The sequence below is a fragment of the Periophthalmus magnuspinnatus genome, chromosome 23, assembly GCF_009829125.3.
Source record: "Periophthalmus magnuspinnatus isolate fPerMag1 chromosome 23, fPerMag1.2.pri, whole genome shotgun sequence".
Taxonomy (NCBI): Eukaryota; Metazoa; Chordata; class Actinopteri; order Gobiiformes; family Gobiidae; genus Periophthalmus; species Periophthalmus magnuspinnatus.
The window spans coordinates 7,729,874-7,756,407 of NC_047148.1; the positions used below are offsets into that span (position 1 = coordinate 7,729,874).

The following is a 26,534-nucleotide window of genomic DNA, read 5'->3' on the forward strand; positions in this document are numbered from 1 at the left end:
ATATATAAATATATAAAATCTCCTCACCCTCCGCGGGTGGTCTCTCATCCTGTCTTATTTCCACGCTCGGGACCTCTACCAGAGGTCTGGGAACTTGAGGGTTCTGCACAGTATCTTTGCTGTTCCTGGTACTGCACTTTTCTGGACAGATGTCTGATGTTTTTCCTGGGATCTGCTGTAGCCACTCCTCCACTTTGGGGGTCACTGCCCCGAGTGCTCCAGATGACCACGGGCACCCCTGATGCCTTCACCTTCCAGGCCTTTTCCAGCTCTTTTTTGAGCCCCTGGTATTTCTCTAGTTTCTCATGTTCGCATCACTTGGTTCTGCGATGTCCACCACAACAGCTTTGCTCTGTTGTTTATCCTCCACCACAATGTCCGGTTGGTTCGCCATCACCATTCTGTCAGTCTGTATCTGGAAGTCCCATAGGATCTTGGCTCAATCATTTTCCATTACCTTTGGAGATGTTTCCCACCTTGACCTCGGGGTTTCCAGTCTGTACTGTACAGATGTTTCTGTACACTATGTCTGCCACTTGTTTATGCCGCTCCATGTATGCTTTGCCTGCAGCATCTTACACCCTGCAGTTATGTGCTGAATTGTCTTAGGGGCCTCTTTGCACAGCCTACACTTACCAGCTTCAGCCAGCATCTTCACAAGGTCTTTTACTTTTGTTCTTGGGTTGATATGCACATTTAGAACCAAAGTTCATCTCTGGGACACAGAACCCGTCTCCTTGCCGAGTGGTATGATGGCTGGACATTCCCATGGTGTTTTTACTTGCATTAAATTGCTTGAGCAGATGAACGTGGCACCTTCAGGCATCTGGAAATTGTACCCAAGAATGACCCAGACTTGTGCAAGTCCACACTTCTCTTCTTGATATCTTGGCTGATTACTTTTGACTTTCCCGGGATGTTACACAAAGAAGTAGTGCGTTTCAAGTGTGCCTTCAAATACATCCACAGGCGTGTCTCTATATAATGCAAATGTTGTCGATAAACCCATAAGAATCTTCCAAAGACAGGACAATCATCTGGGTTTTCCCAGGGTTTAAATGCATAGTAATCTTACTGTATGTAAACGTTTGACTTTAAAGAAAGTAATGAAAAATTGTCTAAAAAAAAAATCATTTTCTCCTTATTCTGGCATTTAGCAAAGAGAAATGATTTTAGTAATCCTAACTGACCTAAAACATGAAAAGTGGAGTGTGATTTCATGTCACAGTGTGGGGAAAAAAGCATACCTTTTTATATATAATTTCAAACAAGACAATAAAAAGTTGAGTCAAGATCTGCTTTAAAACACTTGTCCATTTATTAATAAACATAAAAAAACTGGACAAAAAAGACGAGAAAAACGACATTCAACTGTGACGAACACCAGTTTCTATAAAGTGCCAAGAAAAAGCCTCATAATATTATTTATCTGCTGCTTCATATTTATGTATTCACTCACAAACATCAACACTACATAGAAAACTAGAGACTTTAATCACAAAAACATAGAAAAGTCCTAATAGTAGATTCTGCTGTAACATTATTGCAGCCACTAGAGGGCAGAGCGAGGTTGAGTTCAGTAGTTCCTTTCTCCATAGAGTGTACAGTGTGCAATAAAAATCCAGAAAGCCATTTCAAATCTCCCCACACCAAAAAGTCCAGTACATTCTCAAATTCTGACCCATTTCTGTCAAAGGCACAACGGCAAAATGGTTTCTCATGGCACTGCCTGGTACCACTGAGATGAACCTTTCCACCTAAAAATATTTATAATTAGCCTGGCCAGCAACTTTGTATTTTGTAATATTTAAAGTGTACAACTTTGAATAGGGAATTGGGTTTAGTGGATATAGGCCATATACAGACATCATCAAGTAATAGAGAAGAAATTACTTCTGTGCACAAATAGCCAATAAGAAAGACAAGAATCATACAATCAATAATCATATTAACAAATTATCAAATGCATAGTTTGCATAGTACTCTTCAAATTCATTAGAACAAATATTAAGTTTTCGATCATAAAAACTGGATCACCTGACCAAGAGCCAGTATCAATCGACCAGTGTGAATGAAGCTGAACTCAAGACACGCATCAAGTCAGCCCCTTGTAGATAAATGGGTTTGAATTAAATAAGAATTGATATGAAGAAAGTTGCAAAATGAATGCGTTTCACTAGCCAGGCTAATTTATAAACACAGTATGTAGCATGATCATTTACCAGAGGAAGATATCACTCCAAACACCACAAACTTTGGTTTCCATTACAGATATGTTAAATCATGAGTGTTATTTTATAGAGCATGTATCAGTGATTATTGAAATTAGCGTTTTAAAATGCAATTAATGGCTGGAACAAAAATAAAAAAATGTAAACAATAAGATTAGTGTTAACCATGTACTGTATAAAGACGTATATACATACAGTCTATGGAGTATGTATATACGTCCAGAAACTTGGATATGAGCTTTGTAAAGAAAACAAAACAAAAAAACTACAAAATAAAACTAGATTGACCCTTTCCGATTTAAAAACTACAGGCGACAATTAAATAACATATAAAATTTCCAAAACAGACAGTGATTATTATTATTACTCTAGACTAATGTTAATGACAGTGTTAATACGAGAAGTGCTGCTAGGTTTAGAGGGAACAGAGAGACCAGGCCGGCTGGTTTAAATTTCTATTAGTTTTTTTGTTTTCTTTTTGAGTTCATCTCAAAATATGGCTCCTCTGTTTTGGATTTGCTATGAGTGGGTTTTTTGCTTCTGTTTACGTCTGTCTTGATGGCTTTAGGAATAGTTGATTTAGGAGTATTTTCAGGCTCGGACTTAGCCTTATTATTGCTAGCGTTAGGGTTAACTTGTGCTTTCAGAGCCAACTTTGACTCAGTAGAGCTTTTCTGAGTAGATTTGGGACTTGTGTTGCCAGTGACTGGGACCCGCCCTTGAACTGGTGTAGGGATGTGCGAATTAGCAACAGGTTTAGCTTGTGCAGCACTACCCGTTAGGTTACTCTGCGTTGGCGTTTTAGCTTTAGCCTGAATATCGCTAGCTTTACTGCAGCTACTTAGGGCGGGGGATGGCGCTCTGGAGCTGGAACTGGAGGTGGGTGTTCGATTTTGGGCTGCGCGAACTCTTCTCGTCGTTTCTAAACGGAGACGAGAGGCTGGGGACCCGGGACGCCGTTGGGCTAAACGGGAACGTTGATTAGCGCCCGTGGGAGGTTTAACCGTAATGCTATTAGCCATGTTAGCATTAGCTCGAGCAGGGGCTGTGGCAGGGCGTGGCAGAGGGATACCTGTTGGAGAGGTAAGTGGACTTGACTGTTTGGGGCATTTGGAGGACGGTTCAGGGCAGACTGGACTCCGTGGTTGCGCCCCATTGCGAGGAGTTGCTCTAAGTTTGAGCCTGGACGCGGTATTCGAAAGCACAGGGGATGGTGTCATGGCTCTACGCTGGACTGTACCGCTCGGGCTGGGGGTCTGCTTTGGGGTAGACGGCAAAGAAGATGAGGCATTTTTGGTATTTGGAAGCGGGAGCTGAGTCGGCTTCTTGGGTGCCATTTGTAGGACTTTTTTGGGCATGGTAGCCGTATTCTTTCTGGGTAACGTTGGTGTACACACTGGGGAGTTCGCATAGGACCTGCACGTTTGTGGCGGCTTACAGGGAGCAGTAGAGGACGATGATGATGATGCAGAGGAGGAAGAGGTAGAGGACATGAGATCGTTAACAGCCGCAAGAGGGTCCATTTCCGGTGGTGGGGGTGGTGGTGCGGGGGTTCCGGTGTGATGGTGGTTGTGGTTGTGGTTATGGTTGTGTCCTAAACTGGGCGGGCCTTTCTGGAACGCCAGGATCTTCTGCTCCAGAGTGGTGAACTGTAGCACGCGCTGGGGGTCGTACTTCATGAGGAACCCGCGCAGAGTGTCCCAGCCGCCGCCCACCCGCACCATCACGTGTTTACCGTGCAGCATCTGGAAGAGACATCAGGCTTAAATTAGGACACCACGAGAGGATTTATATAATTAATATTGAAATGTAGTTGTGTTCACCAGCTCCATATGTTTCAAATTCGTTAGCTTTAAATTTGTGTAATAAATGTTGCTGCAGCAGGATTAAATCTTGTTTGTCATTTATTGTGATTATTATTTTTCTTACTTTTTTTTTAAATACAGAACATGATTTAATATAACCTCTTTTTATACCAAACCACATTACTTGATAATTGTCATTGGCATACATTACATTTACAACTTTTTATCCTTCAATAAAATCAATATTATTAACTATTTAAATAAATATGCTGTTAATAAATGAAATTTTAACAATGAAATGCAAACTTGAACTCAGGCCCAATGCTTTGTTTGTGTACCAAATAGACAAAAGCAATGACGTCTTTGTGTGAAAACTTCCTAAAATAACTAATCTAAAAATGTGTGTCTGTCCTGAGGCTTGGCATGGACCACTTTATGATGTAACTAAACCAGAGCGCTACCACACTAACAAGCTTCAGTCAAACCTGCTAACAAGATTATAGTGACTGGACTCCGCTGGCAGTGCGTGCTCTATCACCAAACACACACATGTATAAAGACAGCGCCTTTAGGATTTGGTATAAATGAAGATGTCATCGTAAAATGTATAACATGTGGAAACATTAAGTGCAGAGAGGCTGTGTACTTTAAATAGGTTTTAAAAGGATGTTTAAGTGCTCAGTCTCAGTCATCAAGCTTATGCAAGTCCAAACATTAACTAGGGATGGATTTTGCAGTAATGAAATATTGGGACTGTAGCCATACCAATTAACAATTCAAAATATTTTAAATGGTGAGTTCTCAAACTGATGCCTATAAACAGGAAGCTGAAACCCATGAAAATAATTATTTATTGGCAAACAAAAAAAAAACAGAGTGTGAAATAACGTGTGAAATAGTGTGAAAATGTGAAATAGTGACGACCTTATTGTTTTCTTCCAGCAGCTTTCTCTCAAGATAATGCCAATAGTTTTTGTCATGTATTTAACTTTCTGCAGTGTATGAATGGTTACAGTTTGTAGATAAATGAACCCCACTCACTCTGATGAAGATGGTTTTGTCTCCGAGTCTGTAGCGGCCCTCGGACAGGTACTCAATGGAAACTCTGTTGGCGCAGTTGCACGGAGGTTCATCCATACCAGCCTCCTGCAGAAAAACAAAAACAATCTGTATTTTAACAAATGCAAGTAGTAAAGTAGTAAAGTAGTAAAGTAGTAAAGTACTGTCGTAAAGTACTGTACTTAAGTAGAATTTCTTTGTACCTGTACTTGGGCACAGTACATTTTACAATGGATACTTTTTACTTTTATGTCACAACATTTGAGAGCAGCTATCTGTACATTCTAATCTGAAAGGTAAAAGTTAAAAAGTACTTTTCATATGATTTGACAAGTTAATTTTTACCATGTTTGTTGTAACATCCTGGCAAAAGTTTTCAAGTTCAAGCTTCGGCTTTGAGCAAAGAAAAATTAAGGAAATTATTAAAGTGCATTTTTAAACTTTTACTTGAGTAGATTTTTTCATGAGAATGATTGAGCAACTTTTTACCTCTGTATCTGTACTTTTAATTAAGTAACAAAATTGAGTGCTTAATCCACCAGTGCCTATGATATTAGTGTAATATCCAACATTAACATTACAAGCATGCATTTCCTGTATTTCTATGCAAGACTCCATAGTGCATCTAAACCACTACTCTGAACACTGAAAACACTAGTCACTGGCATTGTTCCTGTCCAAATCAGCAGGCTAGGAGATAGTCATAGATACAGGCTATATAGCACAAGTTCAAAATACTGCCCCATGTCTTTAAAATGATTTAAAGTATCCTCTTCCTGTCATCTTAATACCGTTACTGCCCCAAACTGCCAGTCCACATTCACATCTTGTTAAAAACCATCCGTCACATACAAATCCACAGATGATAGAGGTCCCACAGTGTATCTCCAATCATAACATAAGCCGCTTATTCAAATGAGTAAACTACACAAGACTTGCTTTAACTAAAAACATTTTCCGCTTCAGTGTGTCTACAGTTATTTTTAGCTTGACCATATATCAAGACCAAATCCCCCACTCATCTATATTATTCACTAATATGGGAATGTGGCTAAATTTAATCATTTAAGCTCCATCATGTGGGCATAAAGTATTAATTGGAAAGGTTTTTAAAAGTGCATAGACTGAGATGAGTTTATATGCGGCGAGATGCCTGCATAGCCCTAGGTGCACGTGTCAGTGTGAGTCTTATAGCAGACATCACATGCTCTGCTGTGGTGTGTCATGGACCCCCAGGGGCCCACAACAGTGCACGGTTGGCCATCTTGGGCCTGCCTCAACTGGGTCGCACATGCAGCGGTGCCGTGATGCTAACGTGATCAGCTGTGTGTATATTCGAGGTGCGGGCGAGTGGAAAGAAAATAAATAAGCACACGTGAGTTTGTGTGTGTGCAGTGAAGTTTAAGGCGAACTATCCCACTTTCTATAAACAGACTGTTCTGTAGCGTGAGATGGTCAAATAAGTGGTGGATAAAGGTGCTTTTATATTTAATTACACATTTTTTGTTTCATTTAATTTTCATATTTTGTTTTTTCTAGAGATGCATGAGTCACCTTTTCAGTCCCAATACCAACACTTGAGCTTTGATTATCTGATTCAAATGCCATATTATAGAAGCGTATATATATTTTTTTGGTTTCCTCCACAGGGTGGCTGGGCGCACCCTTAGGGATAGGGTGAGGAGCTCGGTCACACTGGAGGAGCTCGGAGTAGAGCCACTGCTCCTACACGTCGAGAGGAACCAGTTGAGGTGGCTCGGGCATCTGCTCAGGATGCCTCCTGGACGCCTCCCTAGGGAGGTGTTCTGGGCATGTCCCACCGGGAGGAGGCCCCAGGGAAGACCCAGGACACGCTGGAGGGACTATGTCTCTTGGCTGGCATGGGAACGCCTTGGGGTCCCACCAGAGGAGCTGGAGGACGTGTCCGGGGTGAGGGAAGTCTGGCAGTCCCTGCTTAGACTGCTGCCCCCGCAACCCGGCCCCAGATAAGCGGAAGAAAATGGATGGATGGATGGATATATATTTTCTTGTATAAACTAAAGCACAAACATGTCATTTAGCCTATGTTTACATTCCACATTTTCTTTTTCCCCAGGACCAGATCAGATACCTAATGCATCTTAACACTTATTAATTGTGGCATTTCTGATGTTTGAAACTTGAATCACTATATAAAGAAAAGTTTATACTGAGTTTAGTCATTTATGTTAGCATATTTTGTCAAGCAATGGAACACACATTGGCCACCCTTACTTATAGGATTGCATTTTACTGCTAAAAGGGTCAGTACGGTACAAAAATACACCCTTAAACAAGGCACGAGGCATATTAGTAGTATCTTGTGTCTGACCTCGGGCTGATACAGGCCTCCGTGTTGGCAGCACACACTGAAGGTTTTCACGGCGGGAGGTGGCTCTTCATCTAAAAGCAGCGTCTCCTCCAACTCGATCTCCTTCTCCAGCTTCACCAGCACCGGGGGCTCTACACCATATCTGAGCAACACAATACAGCAATACATGGTTTAAGTGGAAATTAGTTCTATATTTTGCCTTGCTCAGGCTTTTTAAATGGGGACAGATTATGTAGAGCTGACTTTTAAGCTTTAAGTCATGTTATGTTTCTTCATCATAATCTTACTCAATGTTATATTTTGATTCTTGCGTAATCTTGTTAGACACCTTAACATTAAAATTTCACATTTTATTGTGTAACGTATATATGTATGGAAAGCAAATAAAAGTTAGGAATAAAGCAGCTTAAACGGCTAAAAGGCTAAAAACAAAAGCCACTAGCTTCAAGGCTGAGATGCATTTTGATATTGAGTGTAGGTGTATTAACTTTAAAAAGTGGAGGAGCACATGAAGTCTTGGGTAAATCCAAGACCACCGGGATGAAGCTTTTTTCACACCCTAATGATCAACTACACACATGCAATATTTCTGCCTGTACTCACTTTAGAAGGATCCGTCCAATTTCAAGCAGACAAAGGCAAACTTGGCGTGGCTCTTTGTGCAGTACTAGATAAAAATGAAAACATTTTATTGGGTTATGAAATCCTCAGGAAATAACATAATACGTAACATTTAAATACAAGCCAAAAATAGATGTTTACAAAGAGATTTTAAAGTGACCTTAAGAGCAGAAAAAGTTAATTATCCCCTGACAGCATGTGGAGGTGAATCATGCAGAAATAAAAACAGACACTTGGGACAGAGACCTGAAGATGACCTTTACGCGGTCCTTTCAAAATAAAAGTCCTCTCTCAGTTTTTGGAAGCCTTTAATCATTAATGAAGCGATCCTGATACTATGTACTCAGACTGATTACTCCCACAGGTACATCCCATTAAACCCTTAAAGGAGTTAGGCTAATTCTTGGATATGAGAAGATTAAGGGCCAGATTGAGACTTAGTCAGGCACTATATTACATTAATTGTACAGACATTTGTTTCAGGTAATGCTGAGATAAGATTTGAAGGATTTATCTTGAATTAACCAGAAAGGAGCTCTATAAAAGGCTTGGGGATAAAAAATAGATGAGAGAAATGGACAGTTTCAATGGTTTCATTAACTGTTTTATATTATTTCTAGATAAAATAATTCTTATTTAGTGTGTGGTTTTCATTGCTCCATGCTGCTGAGAAATTTGTACACGTTTTATTAGGTACTATTAAGTGTTTATTTACTCTGGTCACACTGACTTTGCTTCTCCAAATCTGACATCCCATAGAGCCAGAACAAAAGTACTAAAAATATTGCTGTGTATCTCACCCAGTCCCTCCGATTCAAACAAGTAGGTTTCTTCAACTCCAATCGTTCGACACCATGACAGGAAGTTGGCTGTGTTGTCCCGAGCAAAGAAAGAACCAGGGGAGGCATTGTGTTTACAGGCCACTTTTCTGGGGAAGAGCTGGAAGAGATTTTAAAGGAAAAAATCATTTATGACACCAAAGAATCAAACTCAAACTCAACAACTCTAGGTTAGGTGTTGTTTCTTGTATTATAATATAAAGATTGATTGTTGATGTAACAATGGAAAGATTCACTTGTCAAGGTAGGTCTTAACCCACAATGAAGTGATAGTGCAGGTATCCAAAAAAAAAAAAAAAAAAAAAAAAAAAAAAATCATGATATGAGTAAGAAATAATAAATTATAAGAATGCATGCAAAAAAATATCAAACTATTGTAAAAACGTAAATTATGAAATTGAACAGCACCAGAAGCATCTAACAGTCTAAAAGAATTTATACCAACAAACATCGGTGTTTCTCTATGGATTCTGATTAATGATTACACTGATTATACTGATGATCAGTATACTCATTTTTAGGGTTAGTATTACAATTTTGCTCATTGTATTATCATACTGTAAACTATAGAGGACCATGGTGTCCTCCCTCACCATAGAATGGTGGAAAAAAAAGAATGTTTCAGTGTTTCCTATTACTATAGTAAACATCACCTTTTTAGAATGAGACCATAATTTCCACAGTGCCCGTCCTTCTTCTGAGTGTATTATTTTGGATGTGGAGCGTACGCTTCGGGAGACCACAGTTATTTTGAACTTTGTTTGTGACTCACCTTGGCGAGTGCGGAAGGGCAGCTTTGGGCTACTTTGGTCTGCAGCACTCGGACCAGCTCACACAGCTTCACTCCGTTGTTCAGCTCCTCCATGAAAAACTCTGCCCTCACATGTTCCCCTGAATGCACCACACAATCAACAGAAGGTGGTCAGACCAAAGAAAACTCAAACATGCTTTATTGTAATCTAGGACTTAGGGGTGAACAATTTTCTTGTAGCCAGACCACCATTTTGATGTTATCATAATGGTGATCTGATCATATGAATTTAAGTATTTTTATATTGCTTTGACGAGATAACCAAAGTCATCTGCTTCTTCTGAGAGTTCACACTTCACCGTGATTAGTTAAATCTATCTGTCACTCACTCAGAGCATTGCGGAGGCTGACCAATAGGAGTTGCTTTTTAATCAACAGCTCTACAACCAGCCCTGTTCCAGAAAAGCATGTTGTTTGAAGCAGAGTTTGAAATTTTGTGAGATAAGTTTATATACCTTATTATTCAGGCATGAAAAAATGTATCAAACATTTGTGATTCATAAATATGAGAGGGAAAATGATGATAAATTTTTTGTCATGAAGTCTGGCCCTAGTTCAGGCATAGTTCTGATTTATTTAGGTTTAGTCCAAGTTAAGTCCGGTATAGGTTTATCACCAGCGTAGTAATTGTTTAGTTCTGGTTTAGTCATGGTTTTCCATTTAATAAATCCAACTCAATTATAGTCAATTTAATAAAAGGTTCAGCTTTGACATAAATATTTTCTGAGGTCATACTTAATGTGATAAGCAAAACACTATTTTGGTGAGTGTCTGTCTCCTACAAAGGAACTTAAAGTTGTTTCTGTACATTTTAAAATACCTCTCATTCATCACTTCACAAAAGCTACACCCTGTCCCATGACCTTCTTCCTGTAAAGTTCCACCTCAAAGTCAAAGACAAGAGAAGATGCATCCTCTTTCAGAAAAACTATTCTATTAAGTGACAAAGATTGGTGAACAAAAGCATATTTCAGAGACAAAAGTTTGCCCGAGGCTCGAAATTCAATCCTCAGTCCCCAACACACACCACCTGTTTGTGTGGCGTCCTGAGAAGAAGACCTGCTGATGACAAATACAGGTGCTCTACTCATATTTGTACTCAGGATACTGCTATTGCTAAGAGAAACAGTTTAAATGAGGCCGATAGCTTTGAACGTAGCTAGCTTGTAGTGGAGACATTTTGAGCATGGAAATGATATGAACAAGTCAGGTAATGAGTATATATTTTAAAAACACAGAGGAGCACTTCTTACTACCACCTAATGACATTGCAAGATAAAAAGACATATTTTGAGCTTCAAATAGGAAGAGAGAGAGAAAAAAAAGCAAGATTACTCAAATATGCATGAAATAAACTTAAGACTTCAGGTATTTTTGACAGAACAACCGCAATATTATAACACATTCTACTCTCATAATTAGATGATTTAATTACATGATTTCAAACCTAGTGGTTAAACTGTTAAAACGTGCTTGAAAATATGTGTTGTGGGTCAGTGTGGCCGTGGCATCAATAACTCAAGCTGAAACCTCGTACCTGCCCACATTCCTCATGAGAAAAGCTAAATTTCAGTCCCCGCCTCAGAAAGCAGCAGTTTCAACATTCAACAATAGGCCCAGTTTTGGTTTCCTCACTGCCTCATTGTGTCTGGACGCACAATGGACTGGACTATAATGACTGAGGGAAGGTGGAAAGAGCAGCAACTCAATACAAACACATAGAGACCTGTGTTGATTGTGTGGTGGTGTTCCGCGCCTCAGGGACCAAACTACTGAGTCGCAGAAGAAGACTTGATTATATACACGCACACTGTGTCAGGAGGTAGCGGGAGTAAAACGTAAACAAAGAGTGAAAACTAGCTATACAAGACTATTAAAGGTGCACTTTCTAACTTTTCTGATAGAAGGTCTGCCACCAGATTGTATCCATGAAGATGGCAACATTGAATGCCATAATGTCTACATGGAGACAAACACGTGACACCACCAGGCCAAGTTACAGGCCAGGTCTATGGAGAAGCTAAACCCCCTTCATGGTTTTTCAAGGTATTTTTGAGGTATTTCTGACAAAAACACTCACACTTTAATGCTCTATTGTGGAACATCCCACGCAAACCAACAGCATCTCAAATGGAGACAAAGTCAGAGAAGACACAGAAAGGTTTTATTAATTTGGAACTAAATTGGATTATTATAATTTTTTTAAATAAATAACTTAAAACACAAGAGAATAAGCAGTAATAATAATAATGACAGTAAGCACTTACCTCTGCACATTAGAGCTGCTCCCTCTCTAGAGCCTTTTAAATCTGCTATTAAGACCCATTTCTTTGCTTGCGCTTAATACAATTGAAGCTGTACATTTGTAGTTTTTTATATATGTACTTATGCTGTTTTTTATCATTTATTGTGCATATGAACTACTTTGGACATCTGCTGTTGTTGTTGTAAATGTGTTATAGAACTAAACTTGACATTTACATTAGTACTTATGAAGGTACAAGGAGTTCATGTAATGGAACAATATATTTATTCTTCCCTTATCCATGTTTTTATAATCCACTCCTGAAATGGCATTCTCTTTTGAGTTCTCCTTACCCAGCATGCCAGTGAGCCAGATGGCCAGATCCTCCTGCATGGGGACCAGGGTGGCCTCATGTCGGACCGCGAGCCACTGGTCGTACTGGAATACATCTGCCAGACCAGGCCCATGCCTCTGGGACAAGGGGCTGCGCGGGCTCTTCGGGCTCAGCAGAGGGGCCACGAATTTCTCACACACCTGTAAGAAAGAGAGAGAGACAGATTAGTCTAACACCTTATACTTTCATTATCTGTTATTTATGTACCTTTTTGTTCCAGCCATTTGACAGATTGAGGCATGTTAATTGTGAATCAGCTCTCAAACCCTTATGAATCCCTCCACTATAATTTGCTAAAAAGACATTTTCATAGGGCTCCCACAAAGCCTTGAAGGAACATTTAAATGACCAACAAAAAATTATGCTGTTTGCACATGTCATACCTCACACACCGATTTCTCCTTCATTGCAATACATTTTCCCATGAGTAGAAATCCCAAAATGGTACAGCAAAATTACATCAGAAATTAAATCTTCAAATACTTTACACTTGGAGAAAACATTGAGAACCATAACCATAAAAATGCACACTCAAAAGTTGGTATGAAACCCAGATGGTCATGGGAAAAGAAGCTCTGTGCTGAATGGTAACTTTTTACATTACATAACCTAACCTGTGCTGCTGATCTGTGCAAGAATGCGTTAAATGCCTCCATATATATTCTGTACAATACCATCAAATCCTACGTACCATTATCATATTAACATTGTACTACTAACTAGGCTATAATAATGTCATAATGCAGAGATATTTTAGAGAGAGGCAGTCATGCAGAGATTCATATGATGTCATTGCACACTTTAGTTTGATGTTCGCTTCACTGGAGAGAGCTCTGTGAGTGCCCCAGCTCAATGCATTTTTCTACAACATGGCCTAAATACTACGGTAGACCCATTTCCAACACTGTTTAATGTCTCAATTTCTTGTTTTATTTTGTAAATGTAATATCATGAAAGTGCATTCAGGTGTTGGGCTACAAGTAAAGTTAAAGTCTAAATATACTTGAAGAACTCTTGAGCTTGTGTCTGCTATAGTTATAATTTATGACACCCGTGGATCATTATGTTGTAATTTGCACATTTTACTGCAGTGACCAATGGGAGCTGACGTCGCCATAAACATCATCAAAACAAAGGGCCATAAAGTTGTCGGCACCTCCTATGAATGGCTGCAGATCACGTTTGCGAGTAGCGGACTATTAAAAAAAAAGTGTAACAAAATGATAATGTGATGCTGCCAAATCCTGTATGCATCATCGAGTAAGAAAATAAAATGGAAGAACAGGCAATATGGCGTCTTGAAAATAAGTGATTGAAATATTGCTCAAACATGCACAAATCACTCCAAGAGGGTAAATGAGAAGGGAAAACAACTAGAACATGGGTAATCTGAAAAGTCAATTAAAAAGGCTAAAGATTCTGGACAATAGGAATACTTAGGGCACATAGAATTAATTGACCAGCGAGAACTATTGCAAGAGCTAACCAGAACTTCTCCAATTCCTCAACTCTTACTCCTACTTTACACCCAGCACTCGTTGCGGTAATAGCATTAGCTCGCTAGTAGTGACCATATAGTTGTAGTAAAGCCCCTTATCTTAGCAGTAAGCTCTTCAATGCTGCTCTAAACAAAAATGTAGGGCACAATTAGTATACAACAGTTTGAGTGGTGCTAGACAAGTAGATCAAATTCTGGCCCTTATTGCAGCGGTTATCTCCCTGCCACAGCTTATATTTACTTCAAGAATAGTTATTAAGGATGGGCAATATATCGGTTCCAATATCAATATCGGAATCGGTGATATCAAAGATTTTTAAGCTGCCCGAATCTCTGTGTTCCCATGTCTTTCCCAGTCTGTGTCAGATTTTTACTTTAAAATAATGAGTAATAAAAATGGAAATAGAGTAGTTATGTAAAAAAATATGTCTGTCTGTTCACACAATCATGCAAGAAATAATACATACAATAATCCCAGACACATACTTGACATCCATTTATAGGCCTTGGTATTAATTTAAAAATTTTAATATCGGTTTTGGCAAATACTAGTCATTAGCTACAGCAGCAAGTATCGAATATATGAACTGACTAAAAAATTCCATATCATCATTTATATTCTACAATAAAAAAAATAAGATTCCCCACTTTTTCCACATATCCATGACTTCAAGCCATACATCCCAAAACTATTCCCCCCACCTCAGTAGTTTATAGACAGTAAATGTTGTCATATAGTGAATCTATAACAGATGTGGAGTGATACTGCTCCATAAGTCAGCTCTGTGTTCGCCTCTCGCTGCCTTCTGCTGATTGCCAACATCTGTTTAAGCTACAGCCTATAATCTTCACGTCCATCCACTGTCACAGAGTAAAAAGACCTCATTCAAATCGATTAGTGAGGGCATTATTGTGCTAGAACAAGCCCGCCTAGTGTAGTAAATCAGTGGAGGGGGTCAGACCGTGGGGCTTGTGGTGTCATGTACTTCTGCCAATACTCGGGAGTGGTCAATAATACAATGATTTCATTCGACGGAGGTCAGGAATTACAGCAGAGGGTGAAAGAACGGAAAGTATTGGATAGAGAGTTGAGGAATGTATTATGCAATATCACAAAAACAGGGACATGCAATATAAACACAAAACTGAGCCTCTTTTTGGTTGTGCCATTGTAGAATATGGGGCTCTGAGGGAAAACTATCCAATATCTAATATCTGTTTTTTTTGTATACATGTATCCAGTACACGTAATGCACATTTCACATATTTTTGATTTGATTAAGCTCGAAAAAGGAGTGGGAAGAAGAAAACTTAAATTAAATCCCACCCCTGTTTTCCATTAAAACAACAAACGACAAGTTACATGCTATGTTTAAGCTTCCTTTTCAGTTAAGCAAAAATATACATATAAAATCATTGTGTTCATGTAAAAGGTCAATGACAATAATTTAGCTATATAGTGTCACTATAAGTAACCATTAGGCATTTTTAGGTTGCAACAAAAAGAAAACATACCAGCAATGGTAAGAACAGGAATACAATTACAATGGTAAGGACAGCACATACCGACAATGGTAAGGAAACAACAAACATAAAATACAAACAACATTGATACAGAGAAAGTGCAATATGACAATACATTTAAACTTGTCTGTCTCTGTATTAAGACCAGATCATGTCCTTACATAAAAACTTAAATTTATAAATATTTTGGCATTGGTTTTGTTGTAAATCTAGAACATTTCACAATTTCACCCCACATTCAGTCACAGTGGTTCAAATATTAGGTAATATAAAATTTTGATAACCTCTTAGATTATAAATTCTCTTTAAGAGCAAAACACATTTGCACATTACTTTGGCTTTGAATATAATTACTTGTACAATATTTTGAAAAGTCGCAAAATTTGAATAATTTGGACTGGCTCAATCATCATTGAAAAGATCATGGGTTTGTGCGAAAAAAAAAAAAAACAACCTTGTGAATGATCTGCAGTGCTCGTTTTTGCAATTAGAAAAATGGCTTAATTGAGCATTGCTAATTGTTCCCCCATACGTCAACACAGTACATGACATAAGGGAGAACCAATGAGCAATACAATGTACGGAGTGCATTGTGATCAAGATATTGTTTTGCTTTATTTGAGAGACTCTTGGCCATTTTAGTTTTTATATGCCAGATGCATTGTGATTAGAGTTACAATTTATGTTTTCATTAATTAGGATTGTGTTCACATTTTAAACCAGAAGAATATCCAGAAGAATTAACAAAAACAGACAAACACATTCTGACAATATTTCAGAATGTGTTTGTGCAGATCTAAACTACAGATCTAGCAGTTTTTAATGCACAGTAAGAAGATATTTTGTTGTTTGTGGAGGAAATTATGGTAATGCAGAGATTTTTGTTTTTGCAATTTGTAACAGTCTATTCAAATTGCGATTTTGAGTTGAATGCAATTAATCTTGCACCCCTAATTCTGGTGTTTTTTTGTTTATCCATGGGTTTCAGAATGATAAGAAATCTAGACTGTTACAAGAAGTGGCATACAAAGGAAGATGAAACCCATGAATACACAAATTTCATGGCAACTTGCGCCTCAATCCATGATCTGAAAACTTTTCCTTTCAACTTTAAATAGATTTTTTTTCACTAATCAAATGGGATAAGGATAACCTCAGGGCTACAGAAAATACACAGTGAATCACTAGGCCCGTGCCCCCCAGATGTGCAGGGTTTAATCAGCTCACACAAATGCAGTGATGTGGATGTCGCACTTCGTCCCCAATCGCAGTGAAGCAGCAGTTTTTGGTGTTCAACACATTCCTGGGGCTAAAAGGGCAGTTTGGTCTCGACTCTCACCCCTCCTCTGTGACCTCTGATCTCGGGGGGGAGGGGCTTCTGAACAACACACTGAAGGAGGAGCTGTCAACACCTCGTTTCAATAAGCTAACAGTGTATTATGCAAGAGGCAGGTCTTTAGGAATGGAGTTGGTTCAATGAAGAGTCATAGTGACAATATTGGTCCTTAACTTATGTTTGTCAAAGTATTGGTCTGTCAAAAGTATTGAAAATCAGATACTAATCGACACTAAAACTAATATCAAAACTAGATACTCATTTAGGCAGGTATCGATATTAAAGTCACATTCCAGAGCATTGAAATGAACCTTTCCTGAATAGCTTTAGAATGATCTTGAGCTGAATCAAAACAAGCATAAGACCACATAGACTAGTATACGCCCATGGACCATTATGGAACCTACCTGGACTACTGAGGGATTACACATCATTGTGGTATCAGAATAGGCACCGAGTATCGAGTCTATTCCTTAGTATCAAAATAGAGTGACATTTTTATAATTTCAGATTGTGATATTAGGCATTTTATAGTCAGAATAAATCAGTAGTTTCAATATCCGTAACTAGAATGTTATGTCAAATCATGTTATATAAGCACATGACCTTTGGGAATGGGCAGGTTCCTCAATGCACAGCTAATTAGAAAATAAACCATTGCAGAATGGGTGTTATATAAAACATGTTTTTGTGATTACAGGAGAGGGATAATCCCATGAGTAATGCATCACCTGACGGGCTGAACACAGGTGCAAAGCTCATTTATGTTGTAATCTAAAGCCGACAAACAATGTGTACATACAAAAAGCTTAAACTATTTTTCCTGTATGAGATATCCACATTAAAGCAGGAATGTGGACATGTGACTGTTATGTAATGTAGGATTGTCTAAACAGGTACATTTTGAGTCTGGATTTGAATGGAAGAAAATCTATGATTTATATTATATATTATTTTTTAAATATATTTATATATTTAGTACCTTCACACTTGTTTTTGGGTACCATAATGATCGCTTTTAACTGTATCTGGCCTTACAGTAGGCTGACCTGAGCAGGATTGAGCTGCTCTCATATCCTGCTCCATCATAACATAGGCGTATTTACAACAGGTATAAATAATGAGTCATAAATAAAGCAAGAGCAGCAGTGGATCATGAGAGCATCTACAAACAACACAGTCATGAGAAAGAATCACGCACAACGACAACAACGCTTTACTGTTTCTATAGACCTGGATGTGTCAAGCTTTATTTATGATTACAACAACTGTTTGCATTTGAAACATTTATTATGTCTGTGAAGTCCCTCAGAAGGACTGGTGATAATTATTAGCCCATAGCCTTTTCATGCATTAATGTCTGAAGAAAACACCCTTAACTTTTGCTATTAAGGTTAGATATGGCGTGTTGGGACTTTCTGATATTCCCCAGGCGAGTAAACTAATTTTCTAACTCCTATCACCCTGTGCTATTGAAAGACAATTGCTTGATAATTAGATATAAAACTATTTTTTTAATTTAACATCTGTGCTAAAAACTAATATTTCTGCTCTTGCTTCTGCAAATGCATCTGATCTTAAACATCAGCCCTTCCCTAGCCTCCAGCTACCCAATCATTTCCCTAAAACAAGACACAGAAGACACAGAATCTGCAGATAATCAAATGTATATGGTTATTTTTATTCTACTGTTCCTAATCTTCGTTCCCATATGCTCCTCGCAGCAGATACACAAGAGCATGGACTTTCAGGTTGAGTGAACAGTGCTGTGTGTTTATTGAATGTGACTGTGTTCTACATGGGCACTGGAGTTGGAGAGGCAAGAGGAGAGGACTATACAGGAGAGAGGTGCCGTGTTAGCAGGATGTAGATTCACAGGATGCAGATCAATACTCACTCGGGGTAACATTAATGAACAAGACACAATTATAAGACCTAAAGTGATTCTCACTGATATATGTGAAGTGTAATACTGTTGGGAGTCAGCACAGAAAATGCACGTTTCATATTACATGTATTCTGAAATTGCTGAATTGTATATTTGAGGCACCTAGACTTCCCCTTCCCAGACACTTCCTACAGCTTCATAAACTCCAAAGCTTTTAATCACAATCACTGTAATCCCTCATTCATAATCAGCCCAAATAATAGGCCAAATACAATGTTGAATATTATGTTTGTTGGTTTAATCCCCACTCTTTTTGGGGAGTTTGGGGCAACCTGTCAAGAGCTGTGCAGACACGGGGTGCACTGTCATTAAAGTATGGATCAAATGCAAAAGGATACAGCTCACGATGTCGAAGGGCTGGGTACCGCTTGATTTTTTTCGATAACAGTACTTTAACGATTCCTCACATAGACTCACACATGCTCAAGGTTCACTTTTGTTTTCTTTCTATAGTGCACTTTAGATCACTTTAGATCGCTACGGAGCACATGCTTTTTGTATACGCTTTTACTACGCGGTTACCTGAGCAGAGGACGACGATTATGACGAACTTTACGCGGACTCACTTGGATACATCTTCACACACACACACACACACTCTCTCTCTCCACAATGTATATATTCACTACACTACATTTGCTTGGGAATTTTTCCAGAACTGACGAGGAGGAGGATTTTGGCTAAGTTGGGTTGATATTCAGGCTTTACGCGGACACTGCAGACTGTGATTGGATGTGGATTTATAATTTTGCATTTGAACTTCGACTATTTGGAACTTTGGTGCCCAGCCCTACAATGGTGACAATATAGTCTTAGACATCCTGTAACCATTAATATAGACCTCTCATCAGCCATATGGTAGCTTGGCGTTGAGACTGTTATTCATTCCTACATTGTTGTCTTGCACTAAAACATTTCTTTGGGAGTGGCATTCGTGCGGTAAAGTTGCGCTCCTCTCGTGTAATCCCCCCCACACTCAACGCTCCACTTAAAGCCACAGTCTCCAAACAGGTTCTTGTGGTGAATATAACCGCAGCATCCAGACCTAAACTCAACAACAACTGCAGTGTCTCAGTGACTTCCTTTCAACACGTGGGTTTTTAGAGAGCCCTGTTCCCACTTGTTTAACACAGAGCACATATTTCACATTTCCACACTGCAGCAAGTGGCCTCTCAAATCAGACAGAGAAAAGCCCCCTCCCATTCCAGCCGGTTTTGTAATATACCCAGAGGTGCAAAGTGTAGCCAAAGAAGAGGCAGCATCCATATAAATGCCAATAAAAAACATGGGAACTTGCATGCAACTTAAACGTTATTTGACGTGGCTAGATATGTAAAAGTACTAGCACAATAGCAAGATGTATCAAATATATATTTTTTTAAATCATCAAATAAAAATGGAAAAAAAAAACAAACCAAAAAATAAATAATAAGTGAGTAACAGCGTGGACAGAGATTTTTGTTTCGGTTGATATGACATACGATACATTACATTTGGCCATTAAAAAGAACAATTAGCCCTCAAAATTACATAAAAATAATATGGAAAGTTAGAATTTGAACTTTAGAATTTTAGATTGAAAAGCTTTATTTTGAAAAAAGTTCTAGATAAGTTACATAATGTGAAACGGGCGTAGTCACTAGTGAGATTGTCCAAAAATCATGTATTACTCAAAGACAGCCCTATGGTGCAAATTGCTCAAATCATTGTAATGGACAAAATGTACTTTTTTGCTTGCCAGCTTTGGTAACATGAAACCTTTGTTGTTCAAGGGACTTTGGATGATGTTGCTGGGAGGGGCTTTGCTGGAAAATATTGCACATTCTTCTCTCCAAAAATGTGGAGAGAGAGTCCTGAGTATCCGACCAGAGGAACATCAGATGCGCTCAACAGCACGACAAGCTGCGACGCAGGTGGAGAAATGCAGTTGTTACATACCCGGCATACTTATGTCTACAGCTTTAAAAATATATGAAGATAGTATGATCACTATGGCATCCACTGACAAGGCCAAGACAGTGAGCCAACAAGATGCCTTTAGCTATATAACAGGACCACACCCGTATCTCCGTAATGCATAATGACCAAATTGTTAAGCGGGTGTAAATACTAAAATAAATCTAAATGTGGTGAGCAGTGTTGCAGAAGAGATTATAATTTGAGCCAAAACATGAGAAATTGAGAAGGTTTGGAGATTAGACCAGGAACAGGCATCTGGCATAAATAAGACAGTATTGATTTGAGACAAGTGGCCATCTTGAAAGAATGGTAGAAATCTAAATGATATTACTTCCTTCTCTGGAGACATTTTTGTGATCTTAACATTATGATCAAAACAATAGCGCAGCCCTCTGGTGGTACTGGTGAAATTAAATTATATGCTCTGCCTAATACAGATGACACAAAACAGGAAATTATTCCTCTTCAACAGAAAATACAGTACAAACTCCCTTCCACATTTTCATTAAAGGTGCACTATATGCAACTCTCCAAAGATTTGACCTGTAACTTGGTTCAGTGGCATCACCCGCTTGTCTCCCCGGAGATAGATAAGCTTACTCTGAAACATTCCAGCCATGACATCTCCATGGATACGAGTGCATGGCTGACCCTCCAAAAGTTACATGGTGCCCTTTTAAGTCGAGAGAAAAATGCCAGAGTCTTTTACAAGCACACTTTGACCAATTTGTTTAAAATTCTTGAAGTTCACTTATAATATTTGGTATAATATTTTCACGTCATATATCATTAACATTTTAGAGTGTGATAAAAGGTTAACAACAGTCTTAATATGGGGTCGTTTTACCTGGATGCCAGCCTGGACAGCCATCACCGCAGTTTCTGGAGCCTCACTTCTTCATTCTGAGACAACAAAAAAAACAGGAGAAATTCAGTGAGCAAAGTTACAAATAAGAGTCTCACTCCAATCTGGTTCTGTTTGATACTTTAAGACCCTGTGTAAAGTCTGTAAATGAATTAGGACTATTACACCTGAATTCAATTAGGTGACAGCTTCTACAAGTAGTAAAGCAATTGGGTAATGCAGTTGGACAAATAACTGCAAATTGAAGTCAAGTCCTGTTATTCACAATGCCTACATGAAGTATAGAACAGATTTGACACCAAAGACCATACCTGGGACAATACATTATATCCTTGTCTAGGCTTGGAAAATTTTGAGATAGGTGCTTTCTTGGCCAAAAAAGTATAAAGGTGATAATTATTATGTTTATATATCTTTTAACACAACAAATGAAAAGCTCAAACCTAATAAACTAAACTAAACTCATTTCCTAATCTTATTCTGACCTGTGTGACCCACCCCCTCCCCATCCTCTCTCCGTGCTGGTGCGTTCACACAGTAGTATAATTGGCTGCTGTCTTATTGTGTGAACAGGGCTCCATAAATCACTGCTTCTTGTACGCACAACAGAAGCTTTTTTAGACTCAAAAACACAGTGAAATGGCCTATGTCTAACTAGGTCCACATGGTCTCCATTCACTTCCATTCAGGACTTTAAACAGATGTCAAATATGTGGGGCTTACAAAAGCAATTATGATTCTAGCTTGCCTAAAAATCTGCATCTTTAGACAGAATGAGGGCTGTATTTTGCCATGTCTTGTCCTTATCAAGTGCAGTAGTCTCGTGAGATAAAAAATGTCCAATATGTCTTGTGCAATGTAAGTTTGAATTTATTACATAAGTTTAACACTCTCTCAGAGAAAGAGTTTTTAAACAAATTGTCTCAGTTCTATAAGACCCATTACAGTTAGGGCTAGTTAGGGATAGTTAATCGATATGCAATAGTTTTAAGTGCTACTGATTAAAAGTCTGTCTTGTTTCATGTGCATTAAATGAATGCTGAAAACCATTTTATGACTTTTTACAAGAAAAAGGACAAAAATATGCATTTCGGTTAACTTTTTTGCCAAGCTCTAACACCAGTCCATAGGCCACCCAATAGAATATGATTTGCACATAATTAAAACTTGTCCTGGTTAAGATAGAGTATAAGAATGGATTACGCTGTCGGATTAACAAATCTCAATGCAGCTCTACTACAACAATATCCTGTTACAGAGAGGCTCCATTGGACACTGTGGAAGTGTAGAGAGGCCCAGGGGCCAGAGCTGCTGGATGTTTGTGTGATCTGTGGATGGGACCCTCAGAGGAGGAAGTGAGGGCTAAGACTGTGGCCTTTCCCATGCAGGACGTGGAGGATTACTGTCTCAAATGGAAGGAGTATTTGACAAAGCACTGTCAGTGTGGGGGGGATCCCAATAACAGAGATGACAATTTACCAAACACAGCTGAGGCAATAGTCCCTCCCTGCTGCCACCAGCCCCTACCCCCTCACTCTCTACTGAGAGACAATCACCTCACTGCACCTGATGTCCTGGGACAGCAACCACCAAAACCAATACATCTTAATCCAAAAGGCTTATTACATATGCAGGAAGAATTTAGGCTTTTATTTTAATGCCCTGGTTTAAAGCACTTGGAAAAATGGGTCAGATTTTTTTTTTCCATTTCTGAAAATTGCATCTTACTGTAACTGACATATAGTTAAAAACATGACAAAATATTTCAATACAGTTTATGTGTTATTGTATTGTACAGTAATAGTCAAAGCTGAAGTAAAATTGATAATGTAGGTTAATATGAGATTCACTTTCAACATTCAGCCAATCAATGTAATTTGTGTTTGTGCTTCTTCAATTTCAACTCTTTTCACTGTTGTGTGGGTGGATGATATAAAATTCTTATTCTGGTGTGCAATCAAAATATGTAAACCCATAACAACTACTACTAAGGCATCACAGCTTCAACTTCAGAAAATCTCAGAGTTGAGATGTAACTGATGATCATTTTTCGTGAAGAGTTTCTTCAAAATCCAACCAAACACCCAAACATCTAGTTCTAGTAAGCAATAACTATAAGCCCTGACAATAGGACAGAATACATTTTACAGTTGAGTTAGGAGGAGTTTACCAGTTCAGTTAAAGTATATGCCCTTTGCTGGGTCTGTGACAGTGGAAACACCCTTATAGATTTTCAGTCTGTAACACTAGACTGATCACAATCAATATCTGTGGCGCTCATGTAAGAAACTGTGTCCTTGGACTGATTTGACTCACGAAATGTGAACAATGTTTTGCTATGATAATAATTGTTAGTTGCAGAAGGCTGTCCGGTCAATATTGGAGTAACTTATGATCTTTATTAAAATCGTCCATTAGCGAAGTGGTTTACAAACAGCATGTCAAGCATTACTATTCACTTGCATCAGCAGCACCTGATACAGCTTCAAAAGTAAACGTGTCATGTAAAACAGCTGACTTTTTCCACAAGGATCTCTAAATATTCACAAGGCAAGTTCAAAATCATAATAAGACATGCCTATTTCTAGTGTCCTATCCCTTGTCACCGTATGCGGGAAGATGCAAGTCAGCAGCAGGAACCAACCACCAACACTTTTGATAGAAGATGATAACACAAGGCTGCTTACCTAAAGTGTGAATCCAATTGTATAGCTCCTATTAGCTGCATCACACAACTCTATTTGACCTCTTCAAATGCCGACAAATATTGCAGATGTTTCTCGTGTACTTTGGCGGGACGATATAGCGCGAGTGTGAACTGCCTGTGTACGCCTCCACGAGTGAGCTGACAGGACGGGATGGATGAGAGGTATACAGAAAGGAGGGGAGAGAGAGAGAGAGAGAGAGAGAGGGAGGAGGAGGTGGCTTGACTAATGAAGTGGCTACGCTTTGCTAAGCTCCAATCCGCCCCCCTGCTTCTATACCAGCCCCCTCGGTACAATCCGATCGCACTGTGGGACCCTCTCACAAAGCCCCTATTGTCTAAAGTGAACCACACACACACAGTAAGGGTGTAAGTGGTGTGTCTCAGGTCGGAAGATGAAAGATAAGATAGAGGTATTCCCCAATCAAAGTGCAACAGCATGGAAGAGAAGACAGGATAGTGGAGTAAGAGAGGGCTTTACCAGTGTGATTTATTTACCCTTTTGGTTAGAGGATATCTTCTTTAACCAGGTAAACCACTGAACCCATTATTTTTTATTGCAATGGTGACCAGATAATGAGAAAAAAAAGCATTATCTTGATAACAATATTCTGACGATAGTTTACCAACACATTAAGAATGCGCCAAAATGTGCCTGTAAATCTCTTGGCTGAGGTTCATGTCTGCCACAAAAGATGAACAGATCGGAAAAATTAACCACACAACTTTTAAATACATCTCCCACTTCTGGTTTTAAAGCAGAACCACAAACCCTTAAACTGGTTAAATGAACTCTCCAATCTCCATATAAAAGTCATAAAGAATTCGAGGCACTTGGCGTGGGAAGAAAGGAGAGACAGGAGAGGATATAGGAACAGAATCAGTGAGACAGTGGATCCCTGGTCTGGTTTGACGGGCCGGAGCAGGTTCTCAGATGAAGCAGAGCTGACGAAGTGAAATGACGTAATGCTTTGGTCCCAGATGTTTGCTGCTGACAGCTGTTACGGCTGTCTCTGCTCTAATGATGAAAGATCCCCTGATTATCCATGTACTAATGGAGGAAAAAGTACAAATTAACTCTACTAAAAGACAAAGTAAGCCAAAAAAAACCAAAAACATTGTAAACAAATCGTGTATTACCTGACTCAAATAATACACTATTTCATTTGTAGGATTGAATGATTGTGAGACATTGCGATAACTTGACTGTAATGGTCCGCTTAACAATGAGCAAGACAAGGACGATGTCTGAGAGTCTGAATACTAAAAGTCTGCATCTGAGAGATTCTACGAGGTAAATAAATCATGGTTCATTAACCAAAAATACCTAAAATTATAGGTGGTTGGGTGATATAAAATCTATTGTGACCCTGTGATCTCGATTAAAATGGGATTCATTGCTTTTATGTTTTATGCAGCTCTGAGCATGACCAATAAGAAGAGTACATGCTTGTGCCTGTGCTAGAGTAGAGGACAGGCGGCTTTAACCAGTCACAGTAAACTGAACTATCTGATGTAAGTAAATAACAATAACTCCTCACTGTAAAACGATCATAATAAAAAATAAAATGATGATTTATATTATTATTAATTATGATTTATAGGCTTGAAAAAAATTTGCCTTATCGCCAGCCCCCATTAGGAGCATCGATTTTAATGTTTAAAAGTACACTGCTTTGCCTTCGCCTCACAGTATTTATCTTAAACCTGACATTTTACTGAGCCTTCCTTTCTTTTAACCCACAGCTGCACAACTAAGAGTGGCACAAGAAGAGAGTCGACATTTGAGGGGCAGAAAAGCGCGGCTTCTTTCAAGTTCCTGGTGTGACGTTATGGGACAAAGGCCAGATCTTTAGCTGTGTGGACTCCAGTTGTGCTGCAGAGAACAGCCCCCCTGAGGAGACCAAAGGCTCCCACACACACACATCCAAATGTCAAACAGAGAAGAGGCCCCATGCAACAGGACGGGACAGAAGCGCACAATACAATGCTCTTTCTATGGAGGAGCTGAACTTGGGACCAGCCATTCAAAGTTCAACTGCACCACGCACATTCCCATACGGTCAACAAGGGGAAAATGATTTGACAATGTGCACTTATTATTCACTGGTAACTTGCAAAATTGGGTCTGTGCACAGCAGCACACTAGCTAGTTTACTGTGTCTCAAACCTAACAGACACTTATTAATATCAGAAAACAAAATAAACAACCTCATAAAATTCAAATTAAAATAAAGACTACTCAATTATTTTTATATGTAGACGTCAGTTTGTGGTGCTGTTTTAATATATATTATGCCTCAAAATTAACATTAGTGTTGTCATTTAGGGTGCATTGAGTCAT

At 38.9% G+C, this 26,534-nt stretch overlaps 1 protein-coding gene across 2 annotated transcripts in view; it reads right to left on the reverse strand.

Annotated features, from left to right (window-relative positions):
• Positions 1-1,294: 1,294 nt before the first annotated feature.
• gas2l3 (growth arrest-specific 2 like 3) overlaps positions 1,295-26,534 on the reverse strand; it is a 36,765-nt gene continuing 11,525 nt past the window's right edge. The window contains exons 1-9 of one of the 2 annotated variants that reach the window (XM_033990227.2): positions 24,174-24,328; positions 21,469-21,524; positions 12,315-12,495; positions 9,678-9,796; positions 8,867-9,005; positions 8,049-8,112; positions 7,446-7,587; positions 5,078-5,182; positions 1,295-3,976 (exon numbers count right to left, since the gene is read on the reverse strand). In XM_033990227.2, the coding sequence (XP_033846118.1) occupies positions 2,690-3,976; positions 5,078-5,182; positions 7,446-7,587; positions 8,049-8,112; positions 8,867-9,005; positions 9,678-9,796; positions 12,315-12,495; positions 21,469-21,492 (2,061 nt within the window). In that variant the 5' untranslated portion in view covers positions 21,493-21,524; positions 24,174-24,328 and the 3' untranslated portion in view covers positions 1,295-2,689. Of the gene's footprint in view, positions 3,977-5,077; positions 5,183-7,445; positions 7,588-8,048; positions 8,113-8,866; positions 9,006-9,677; positions 9,797-12,314; positions 12,496-21,468; positions 21,525-24,173; positions 24,329-26,534 lie in introns of those variants that run through there. The other variant, XM_055231736.1, reaches the window with a different exon arrangement.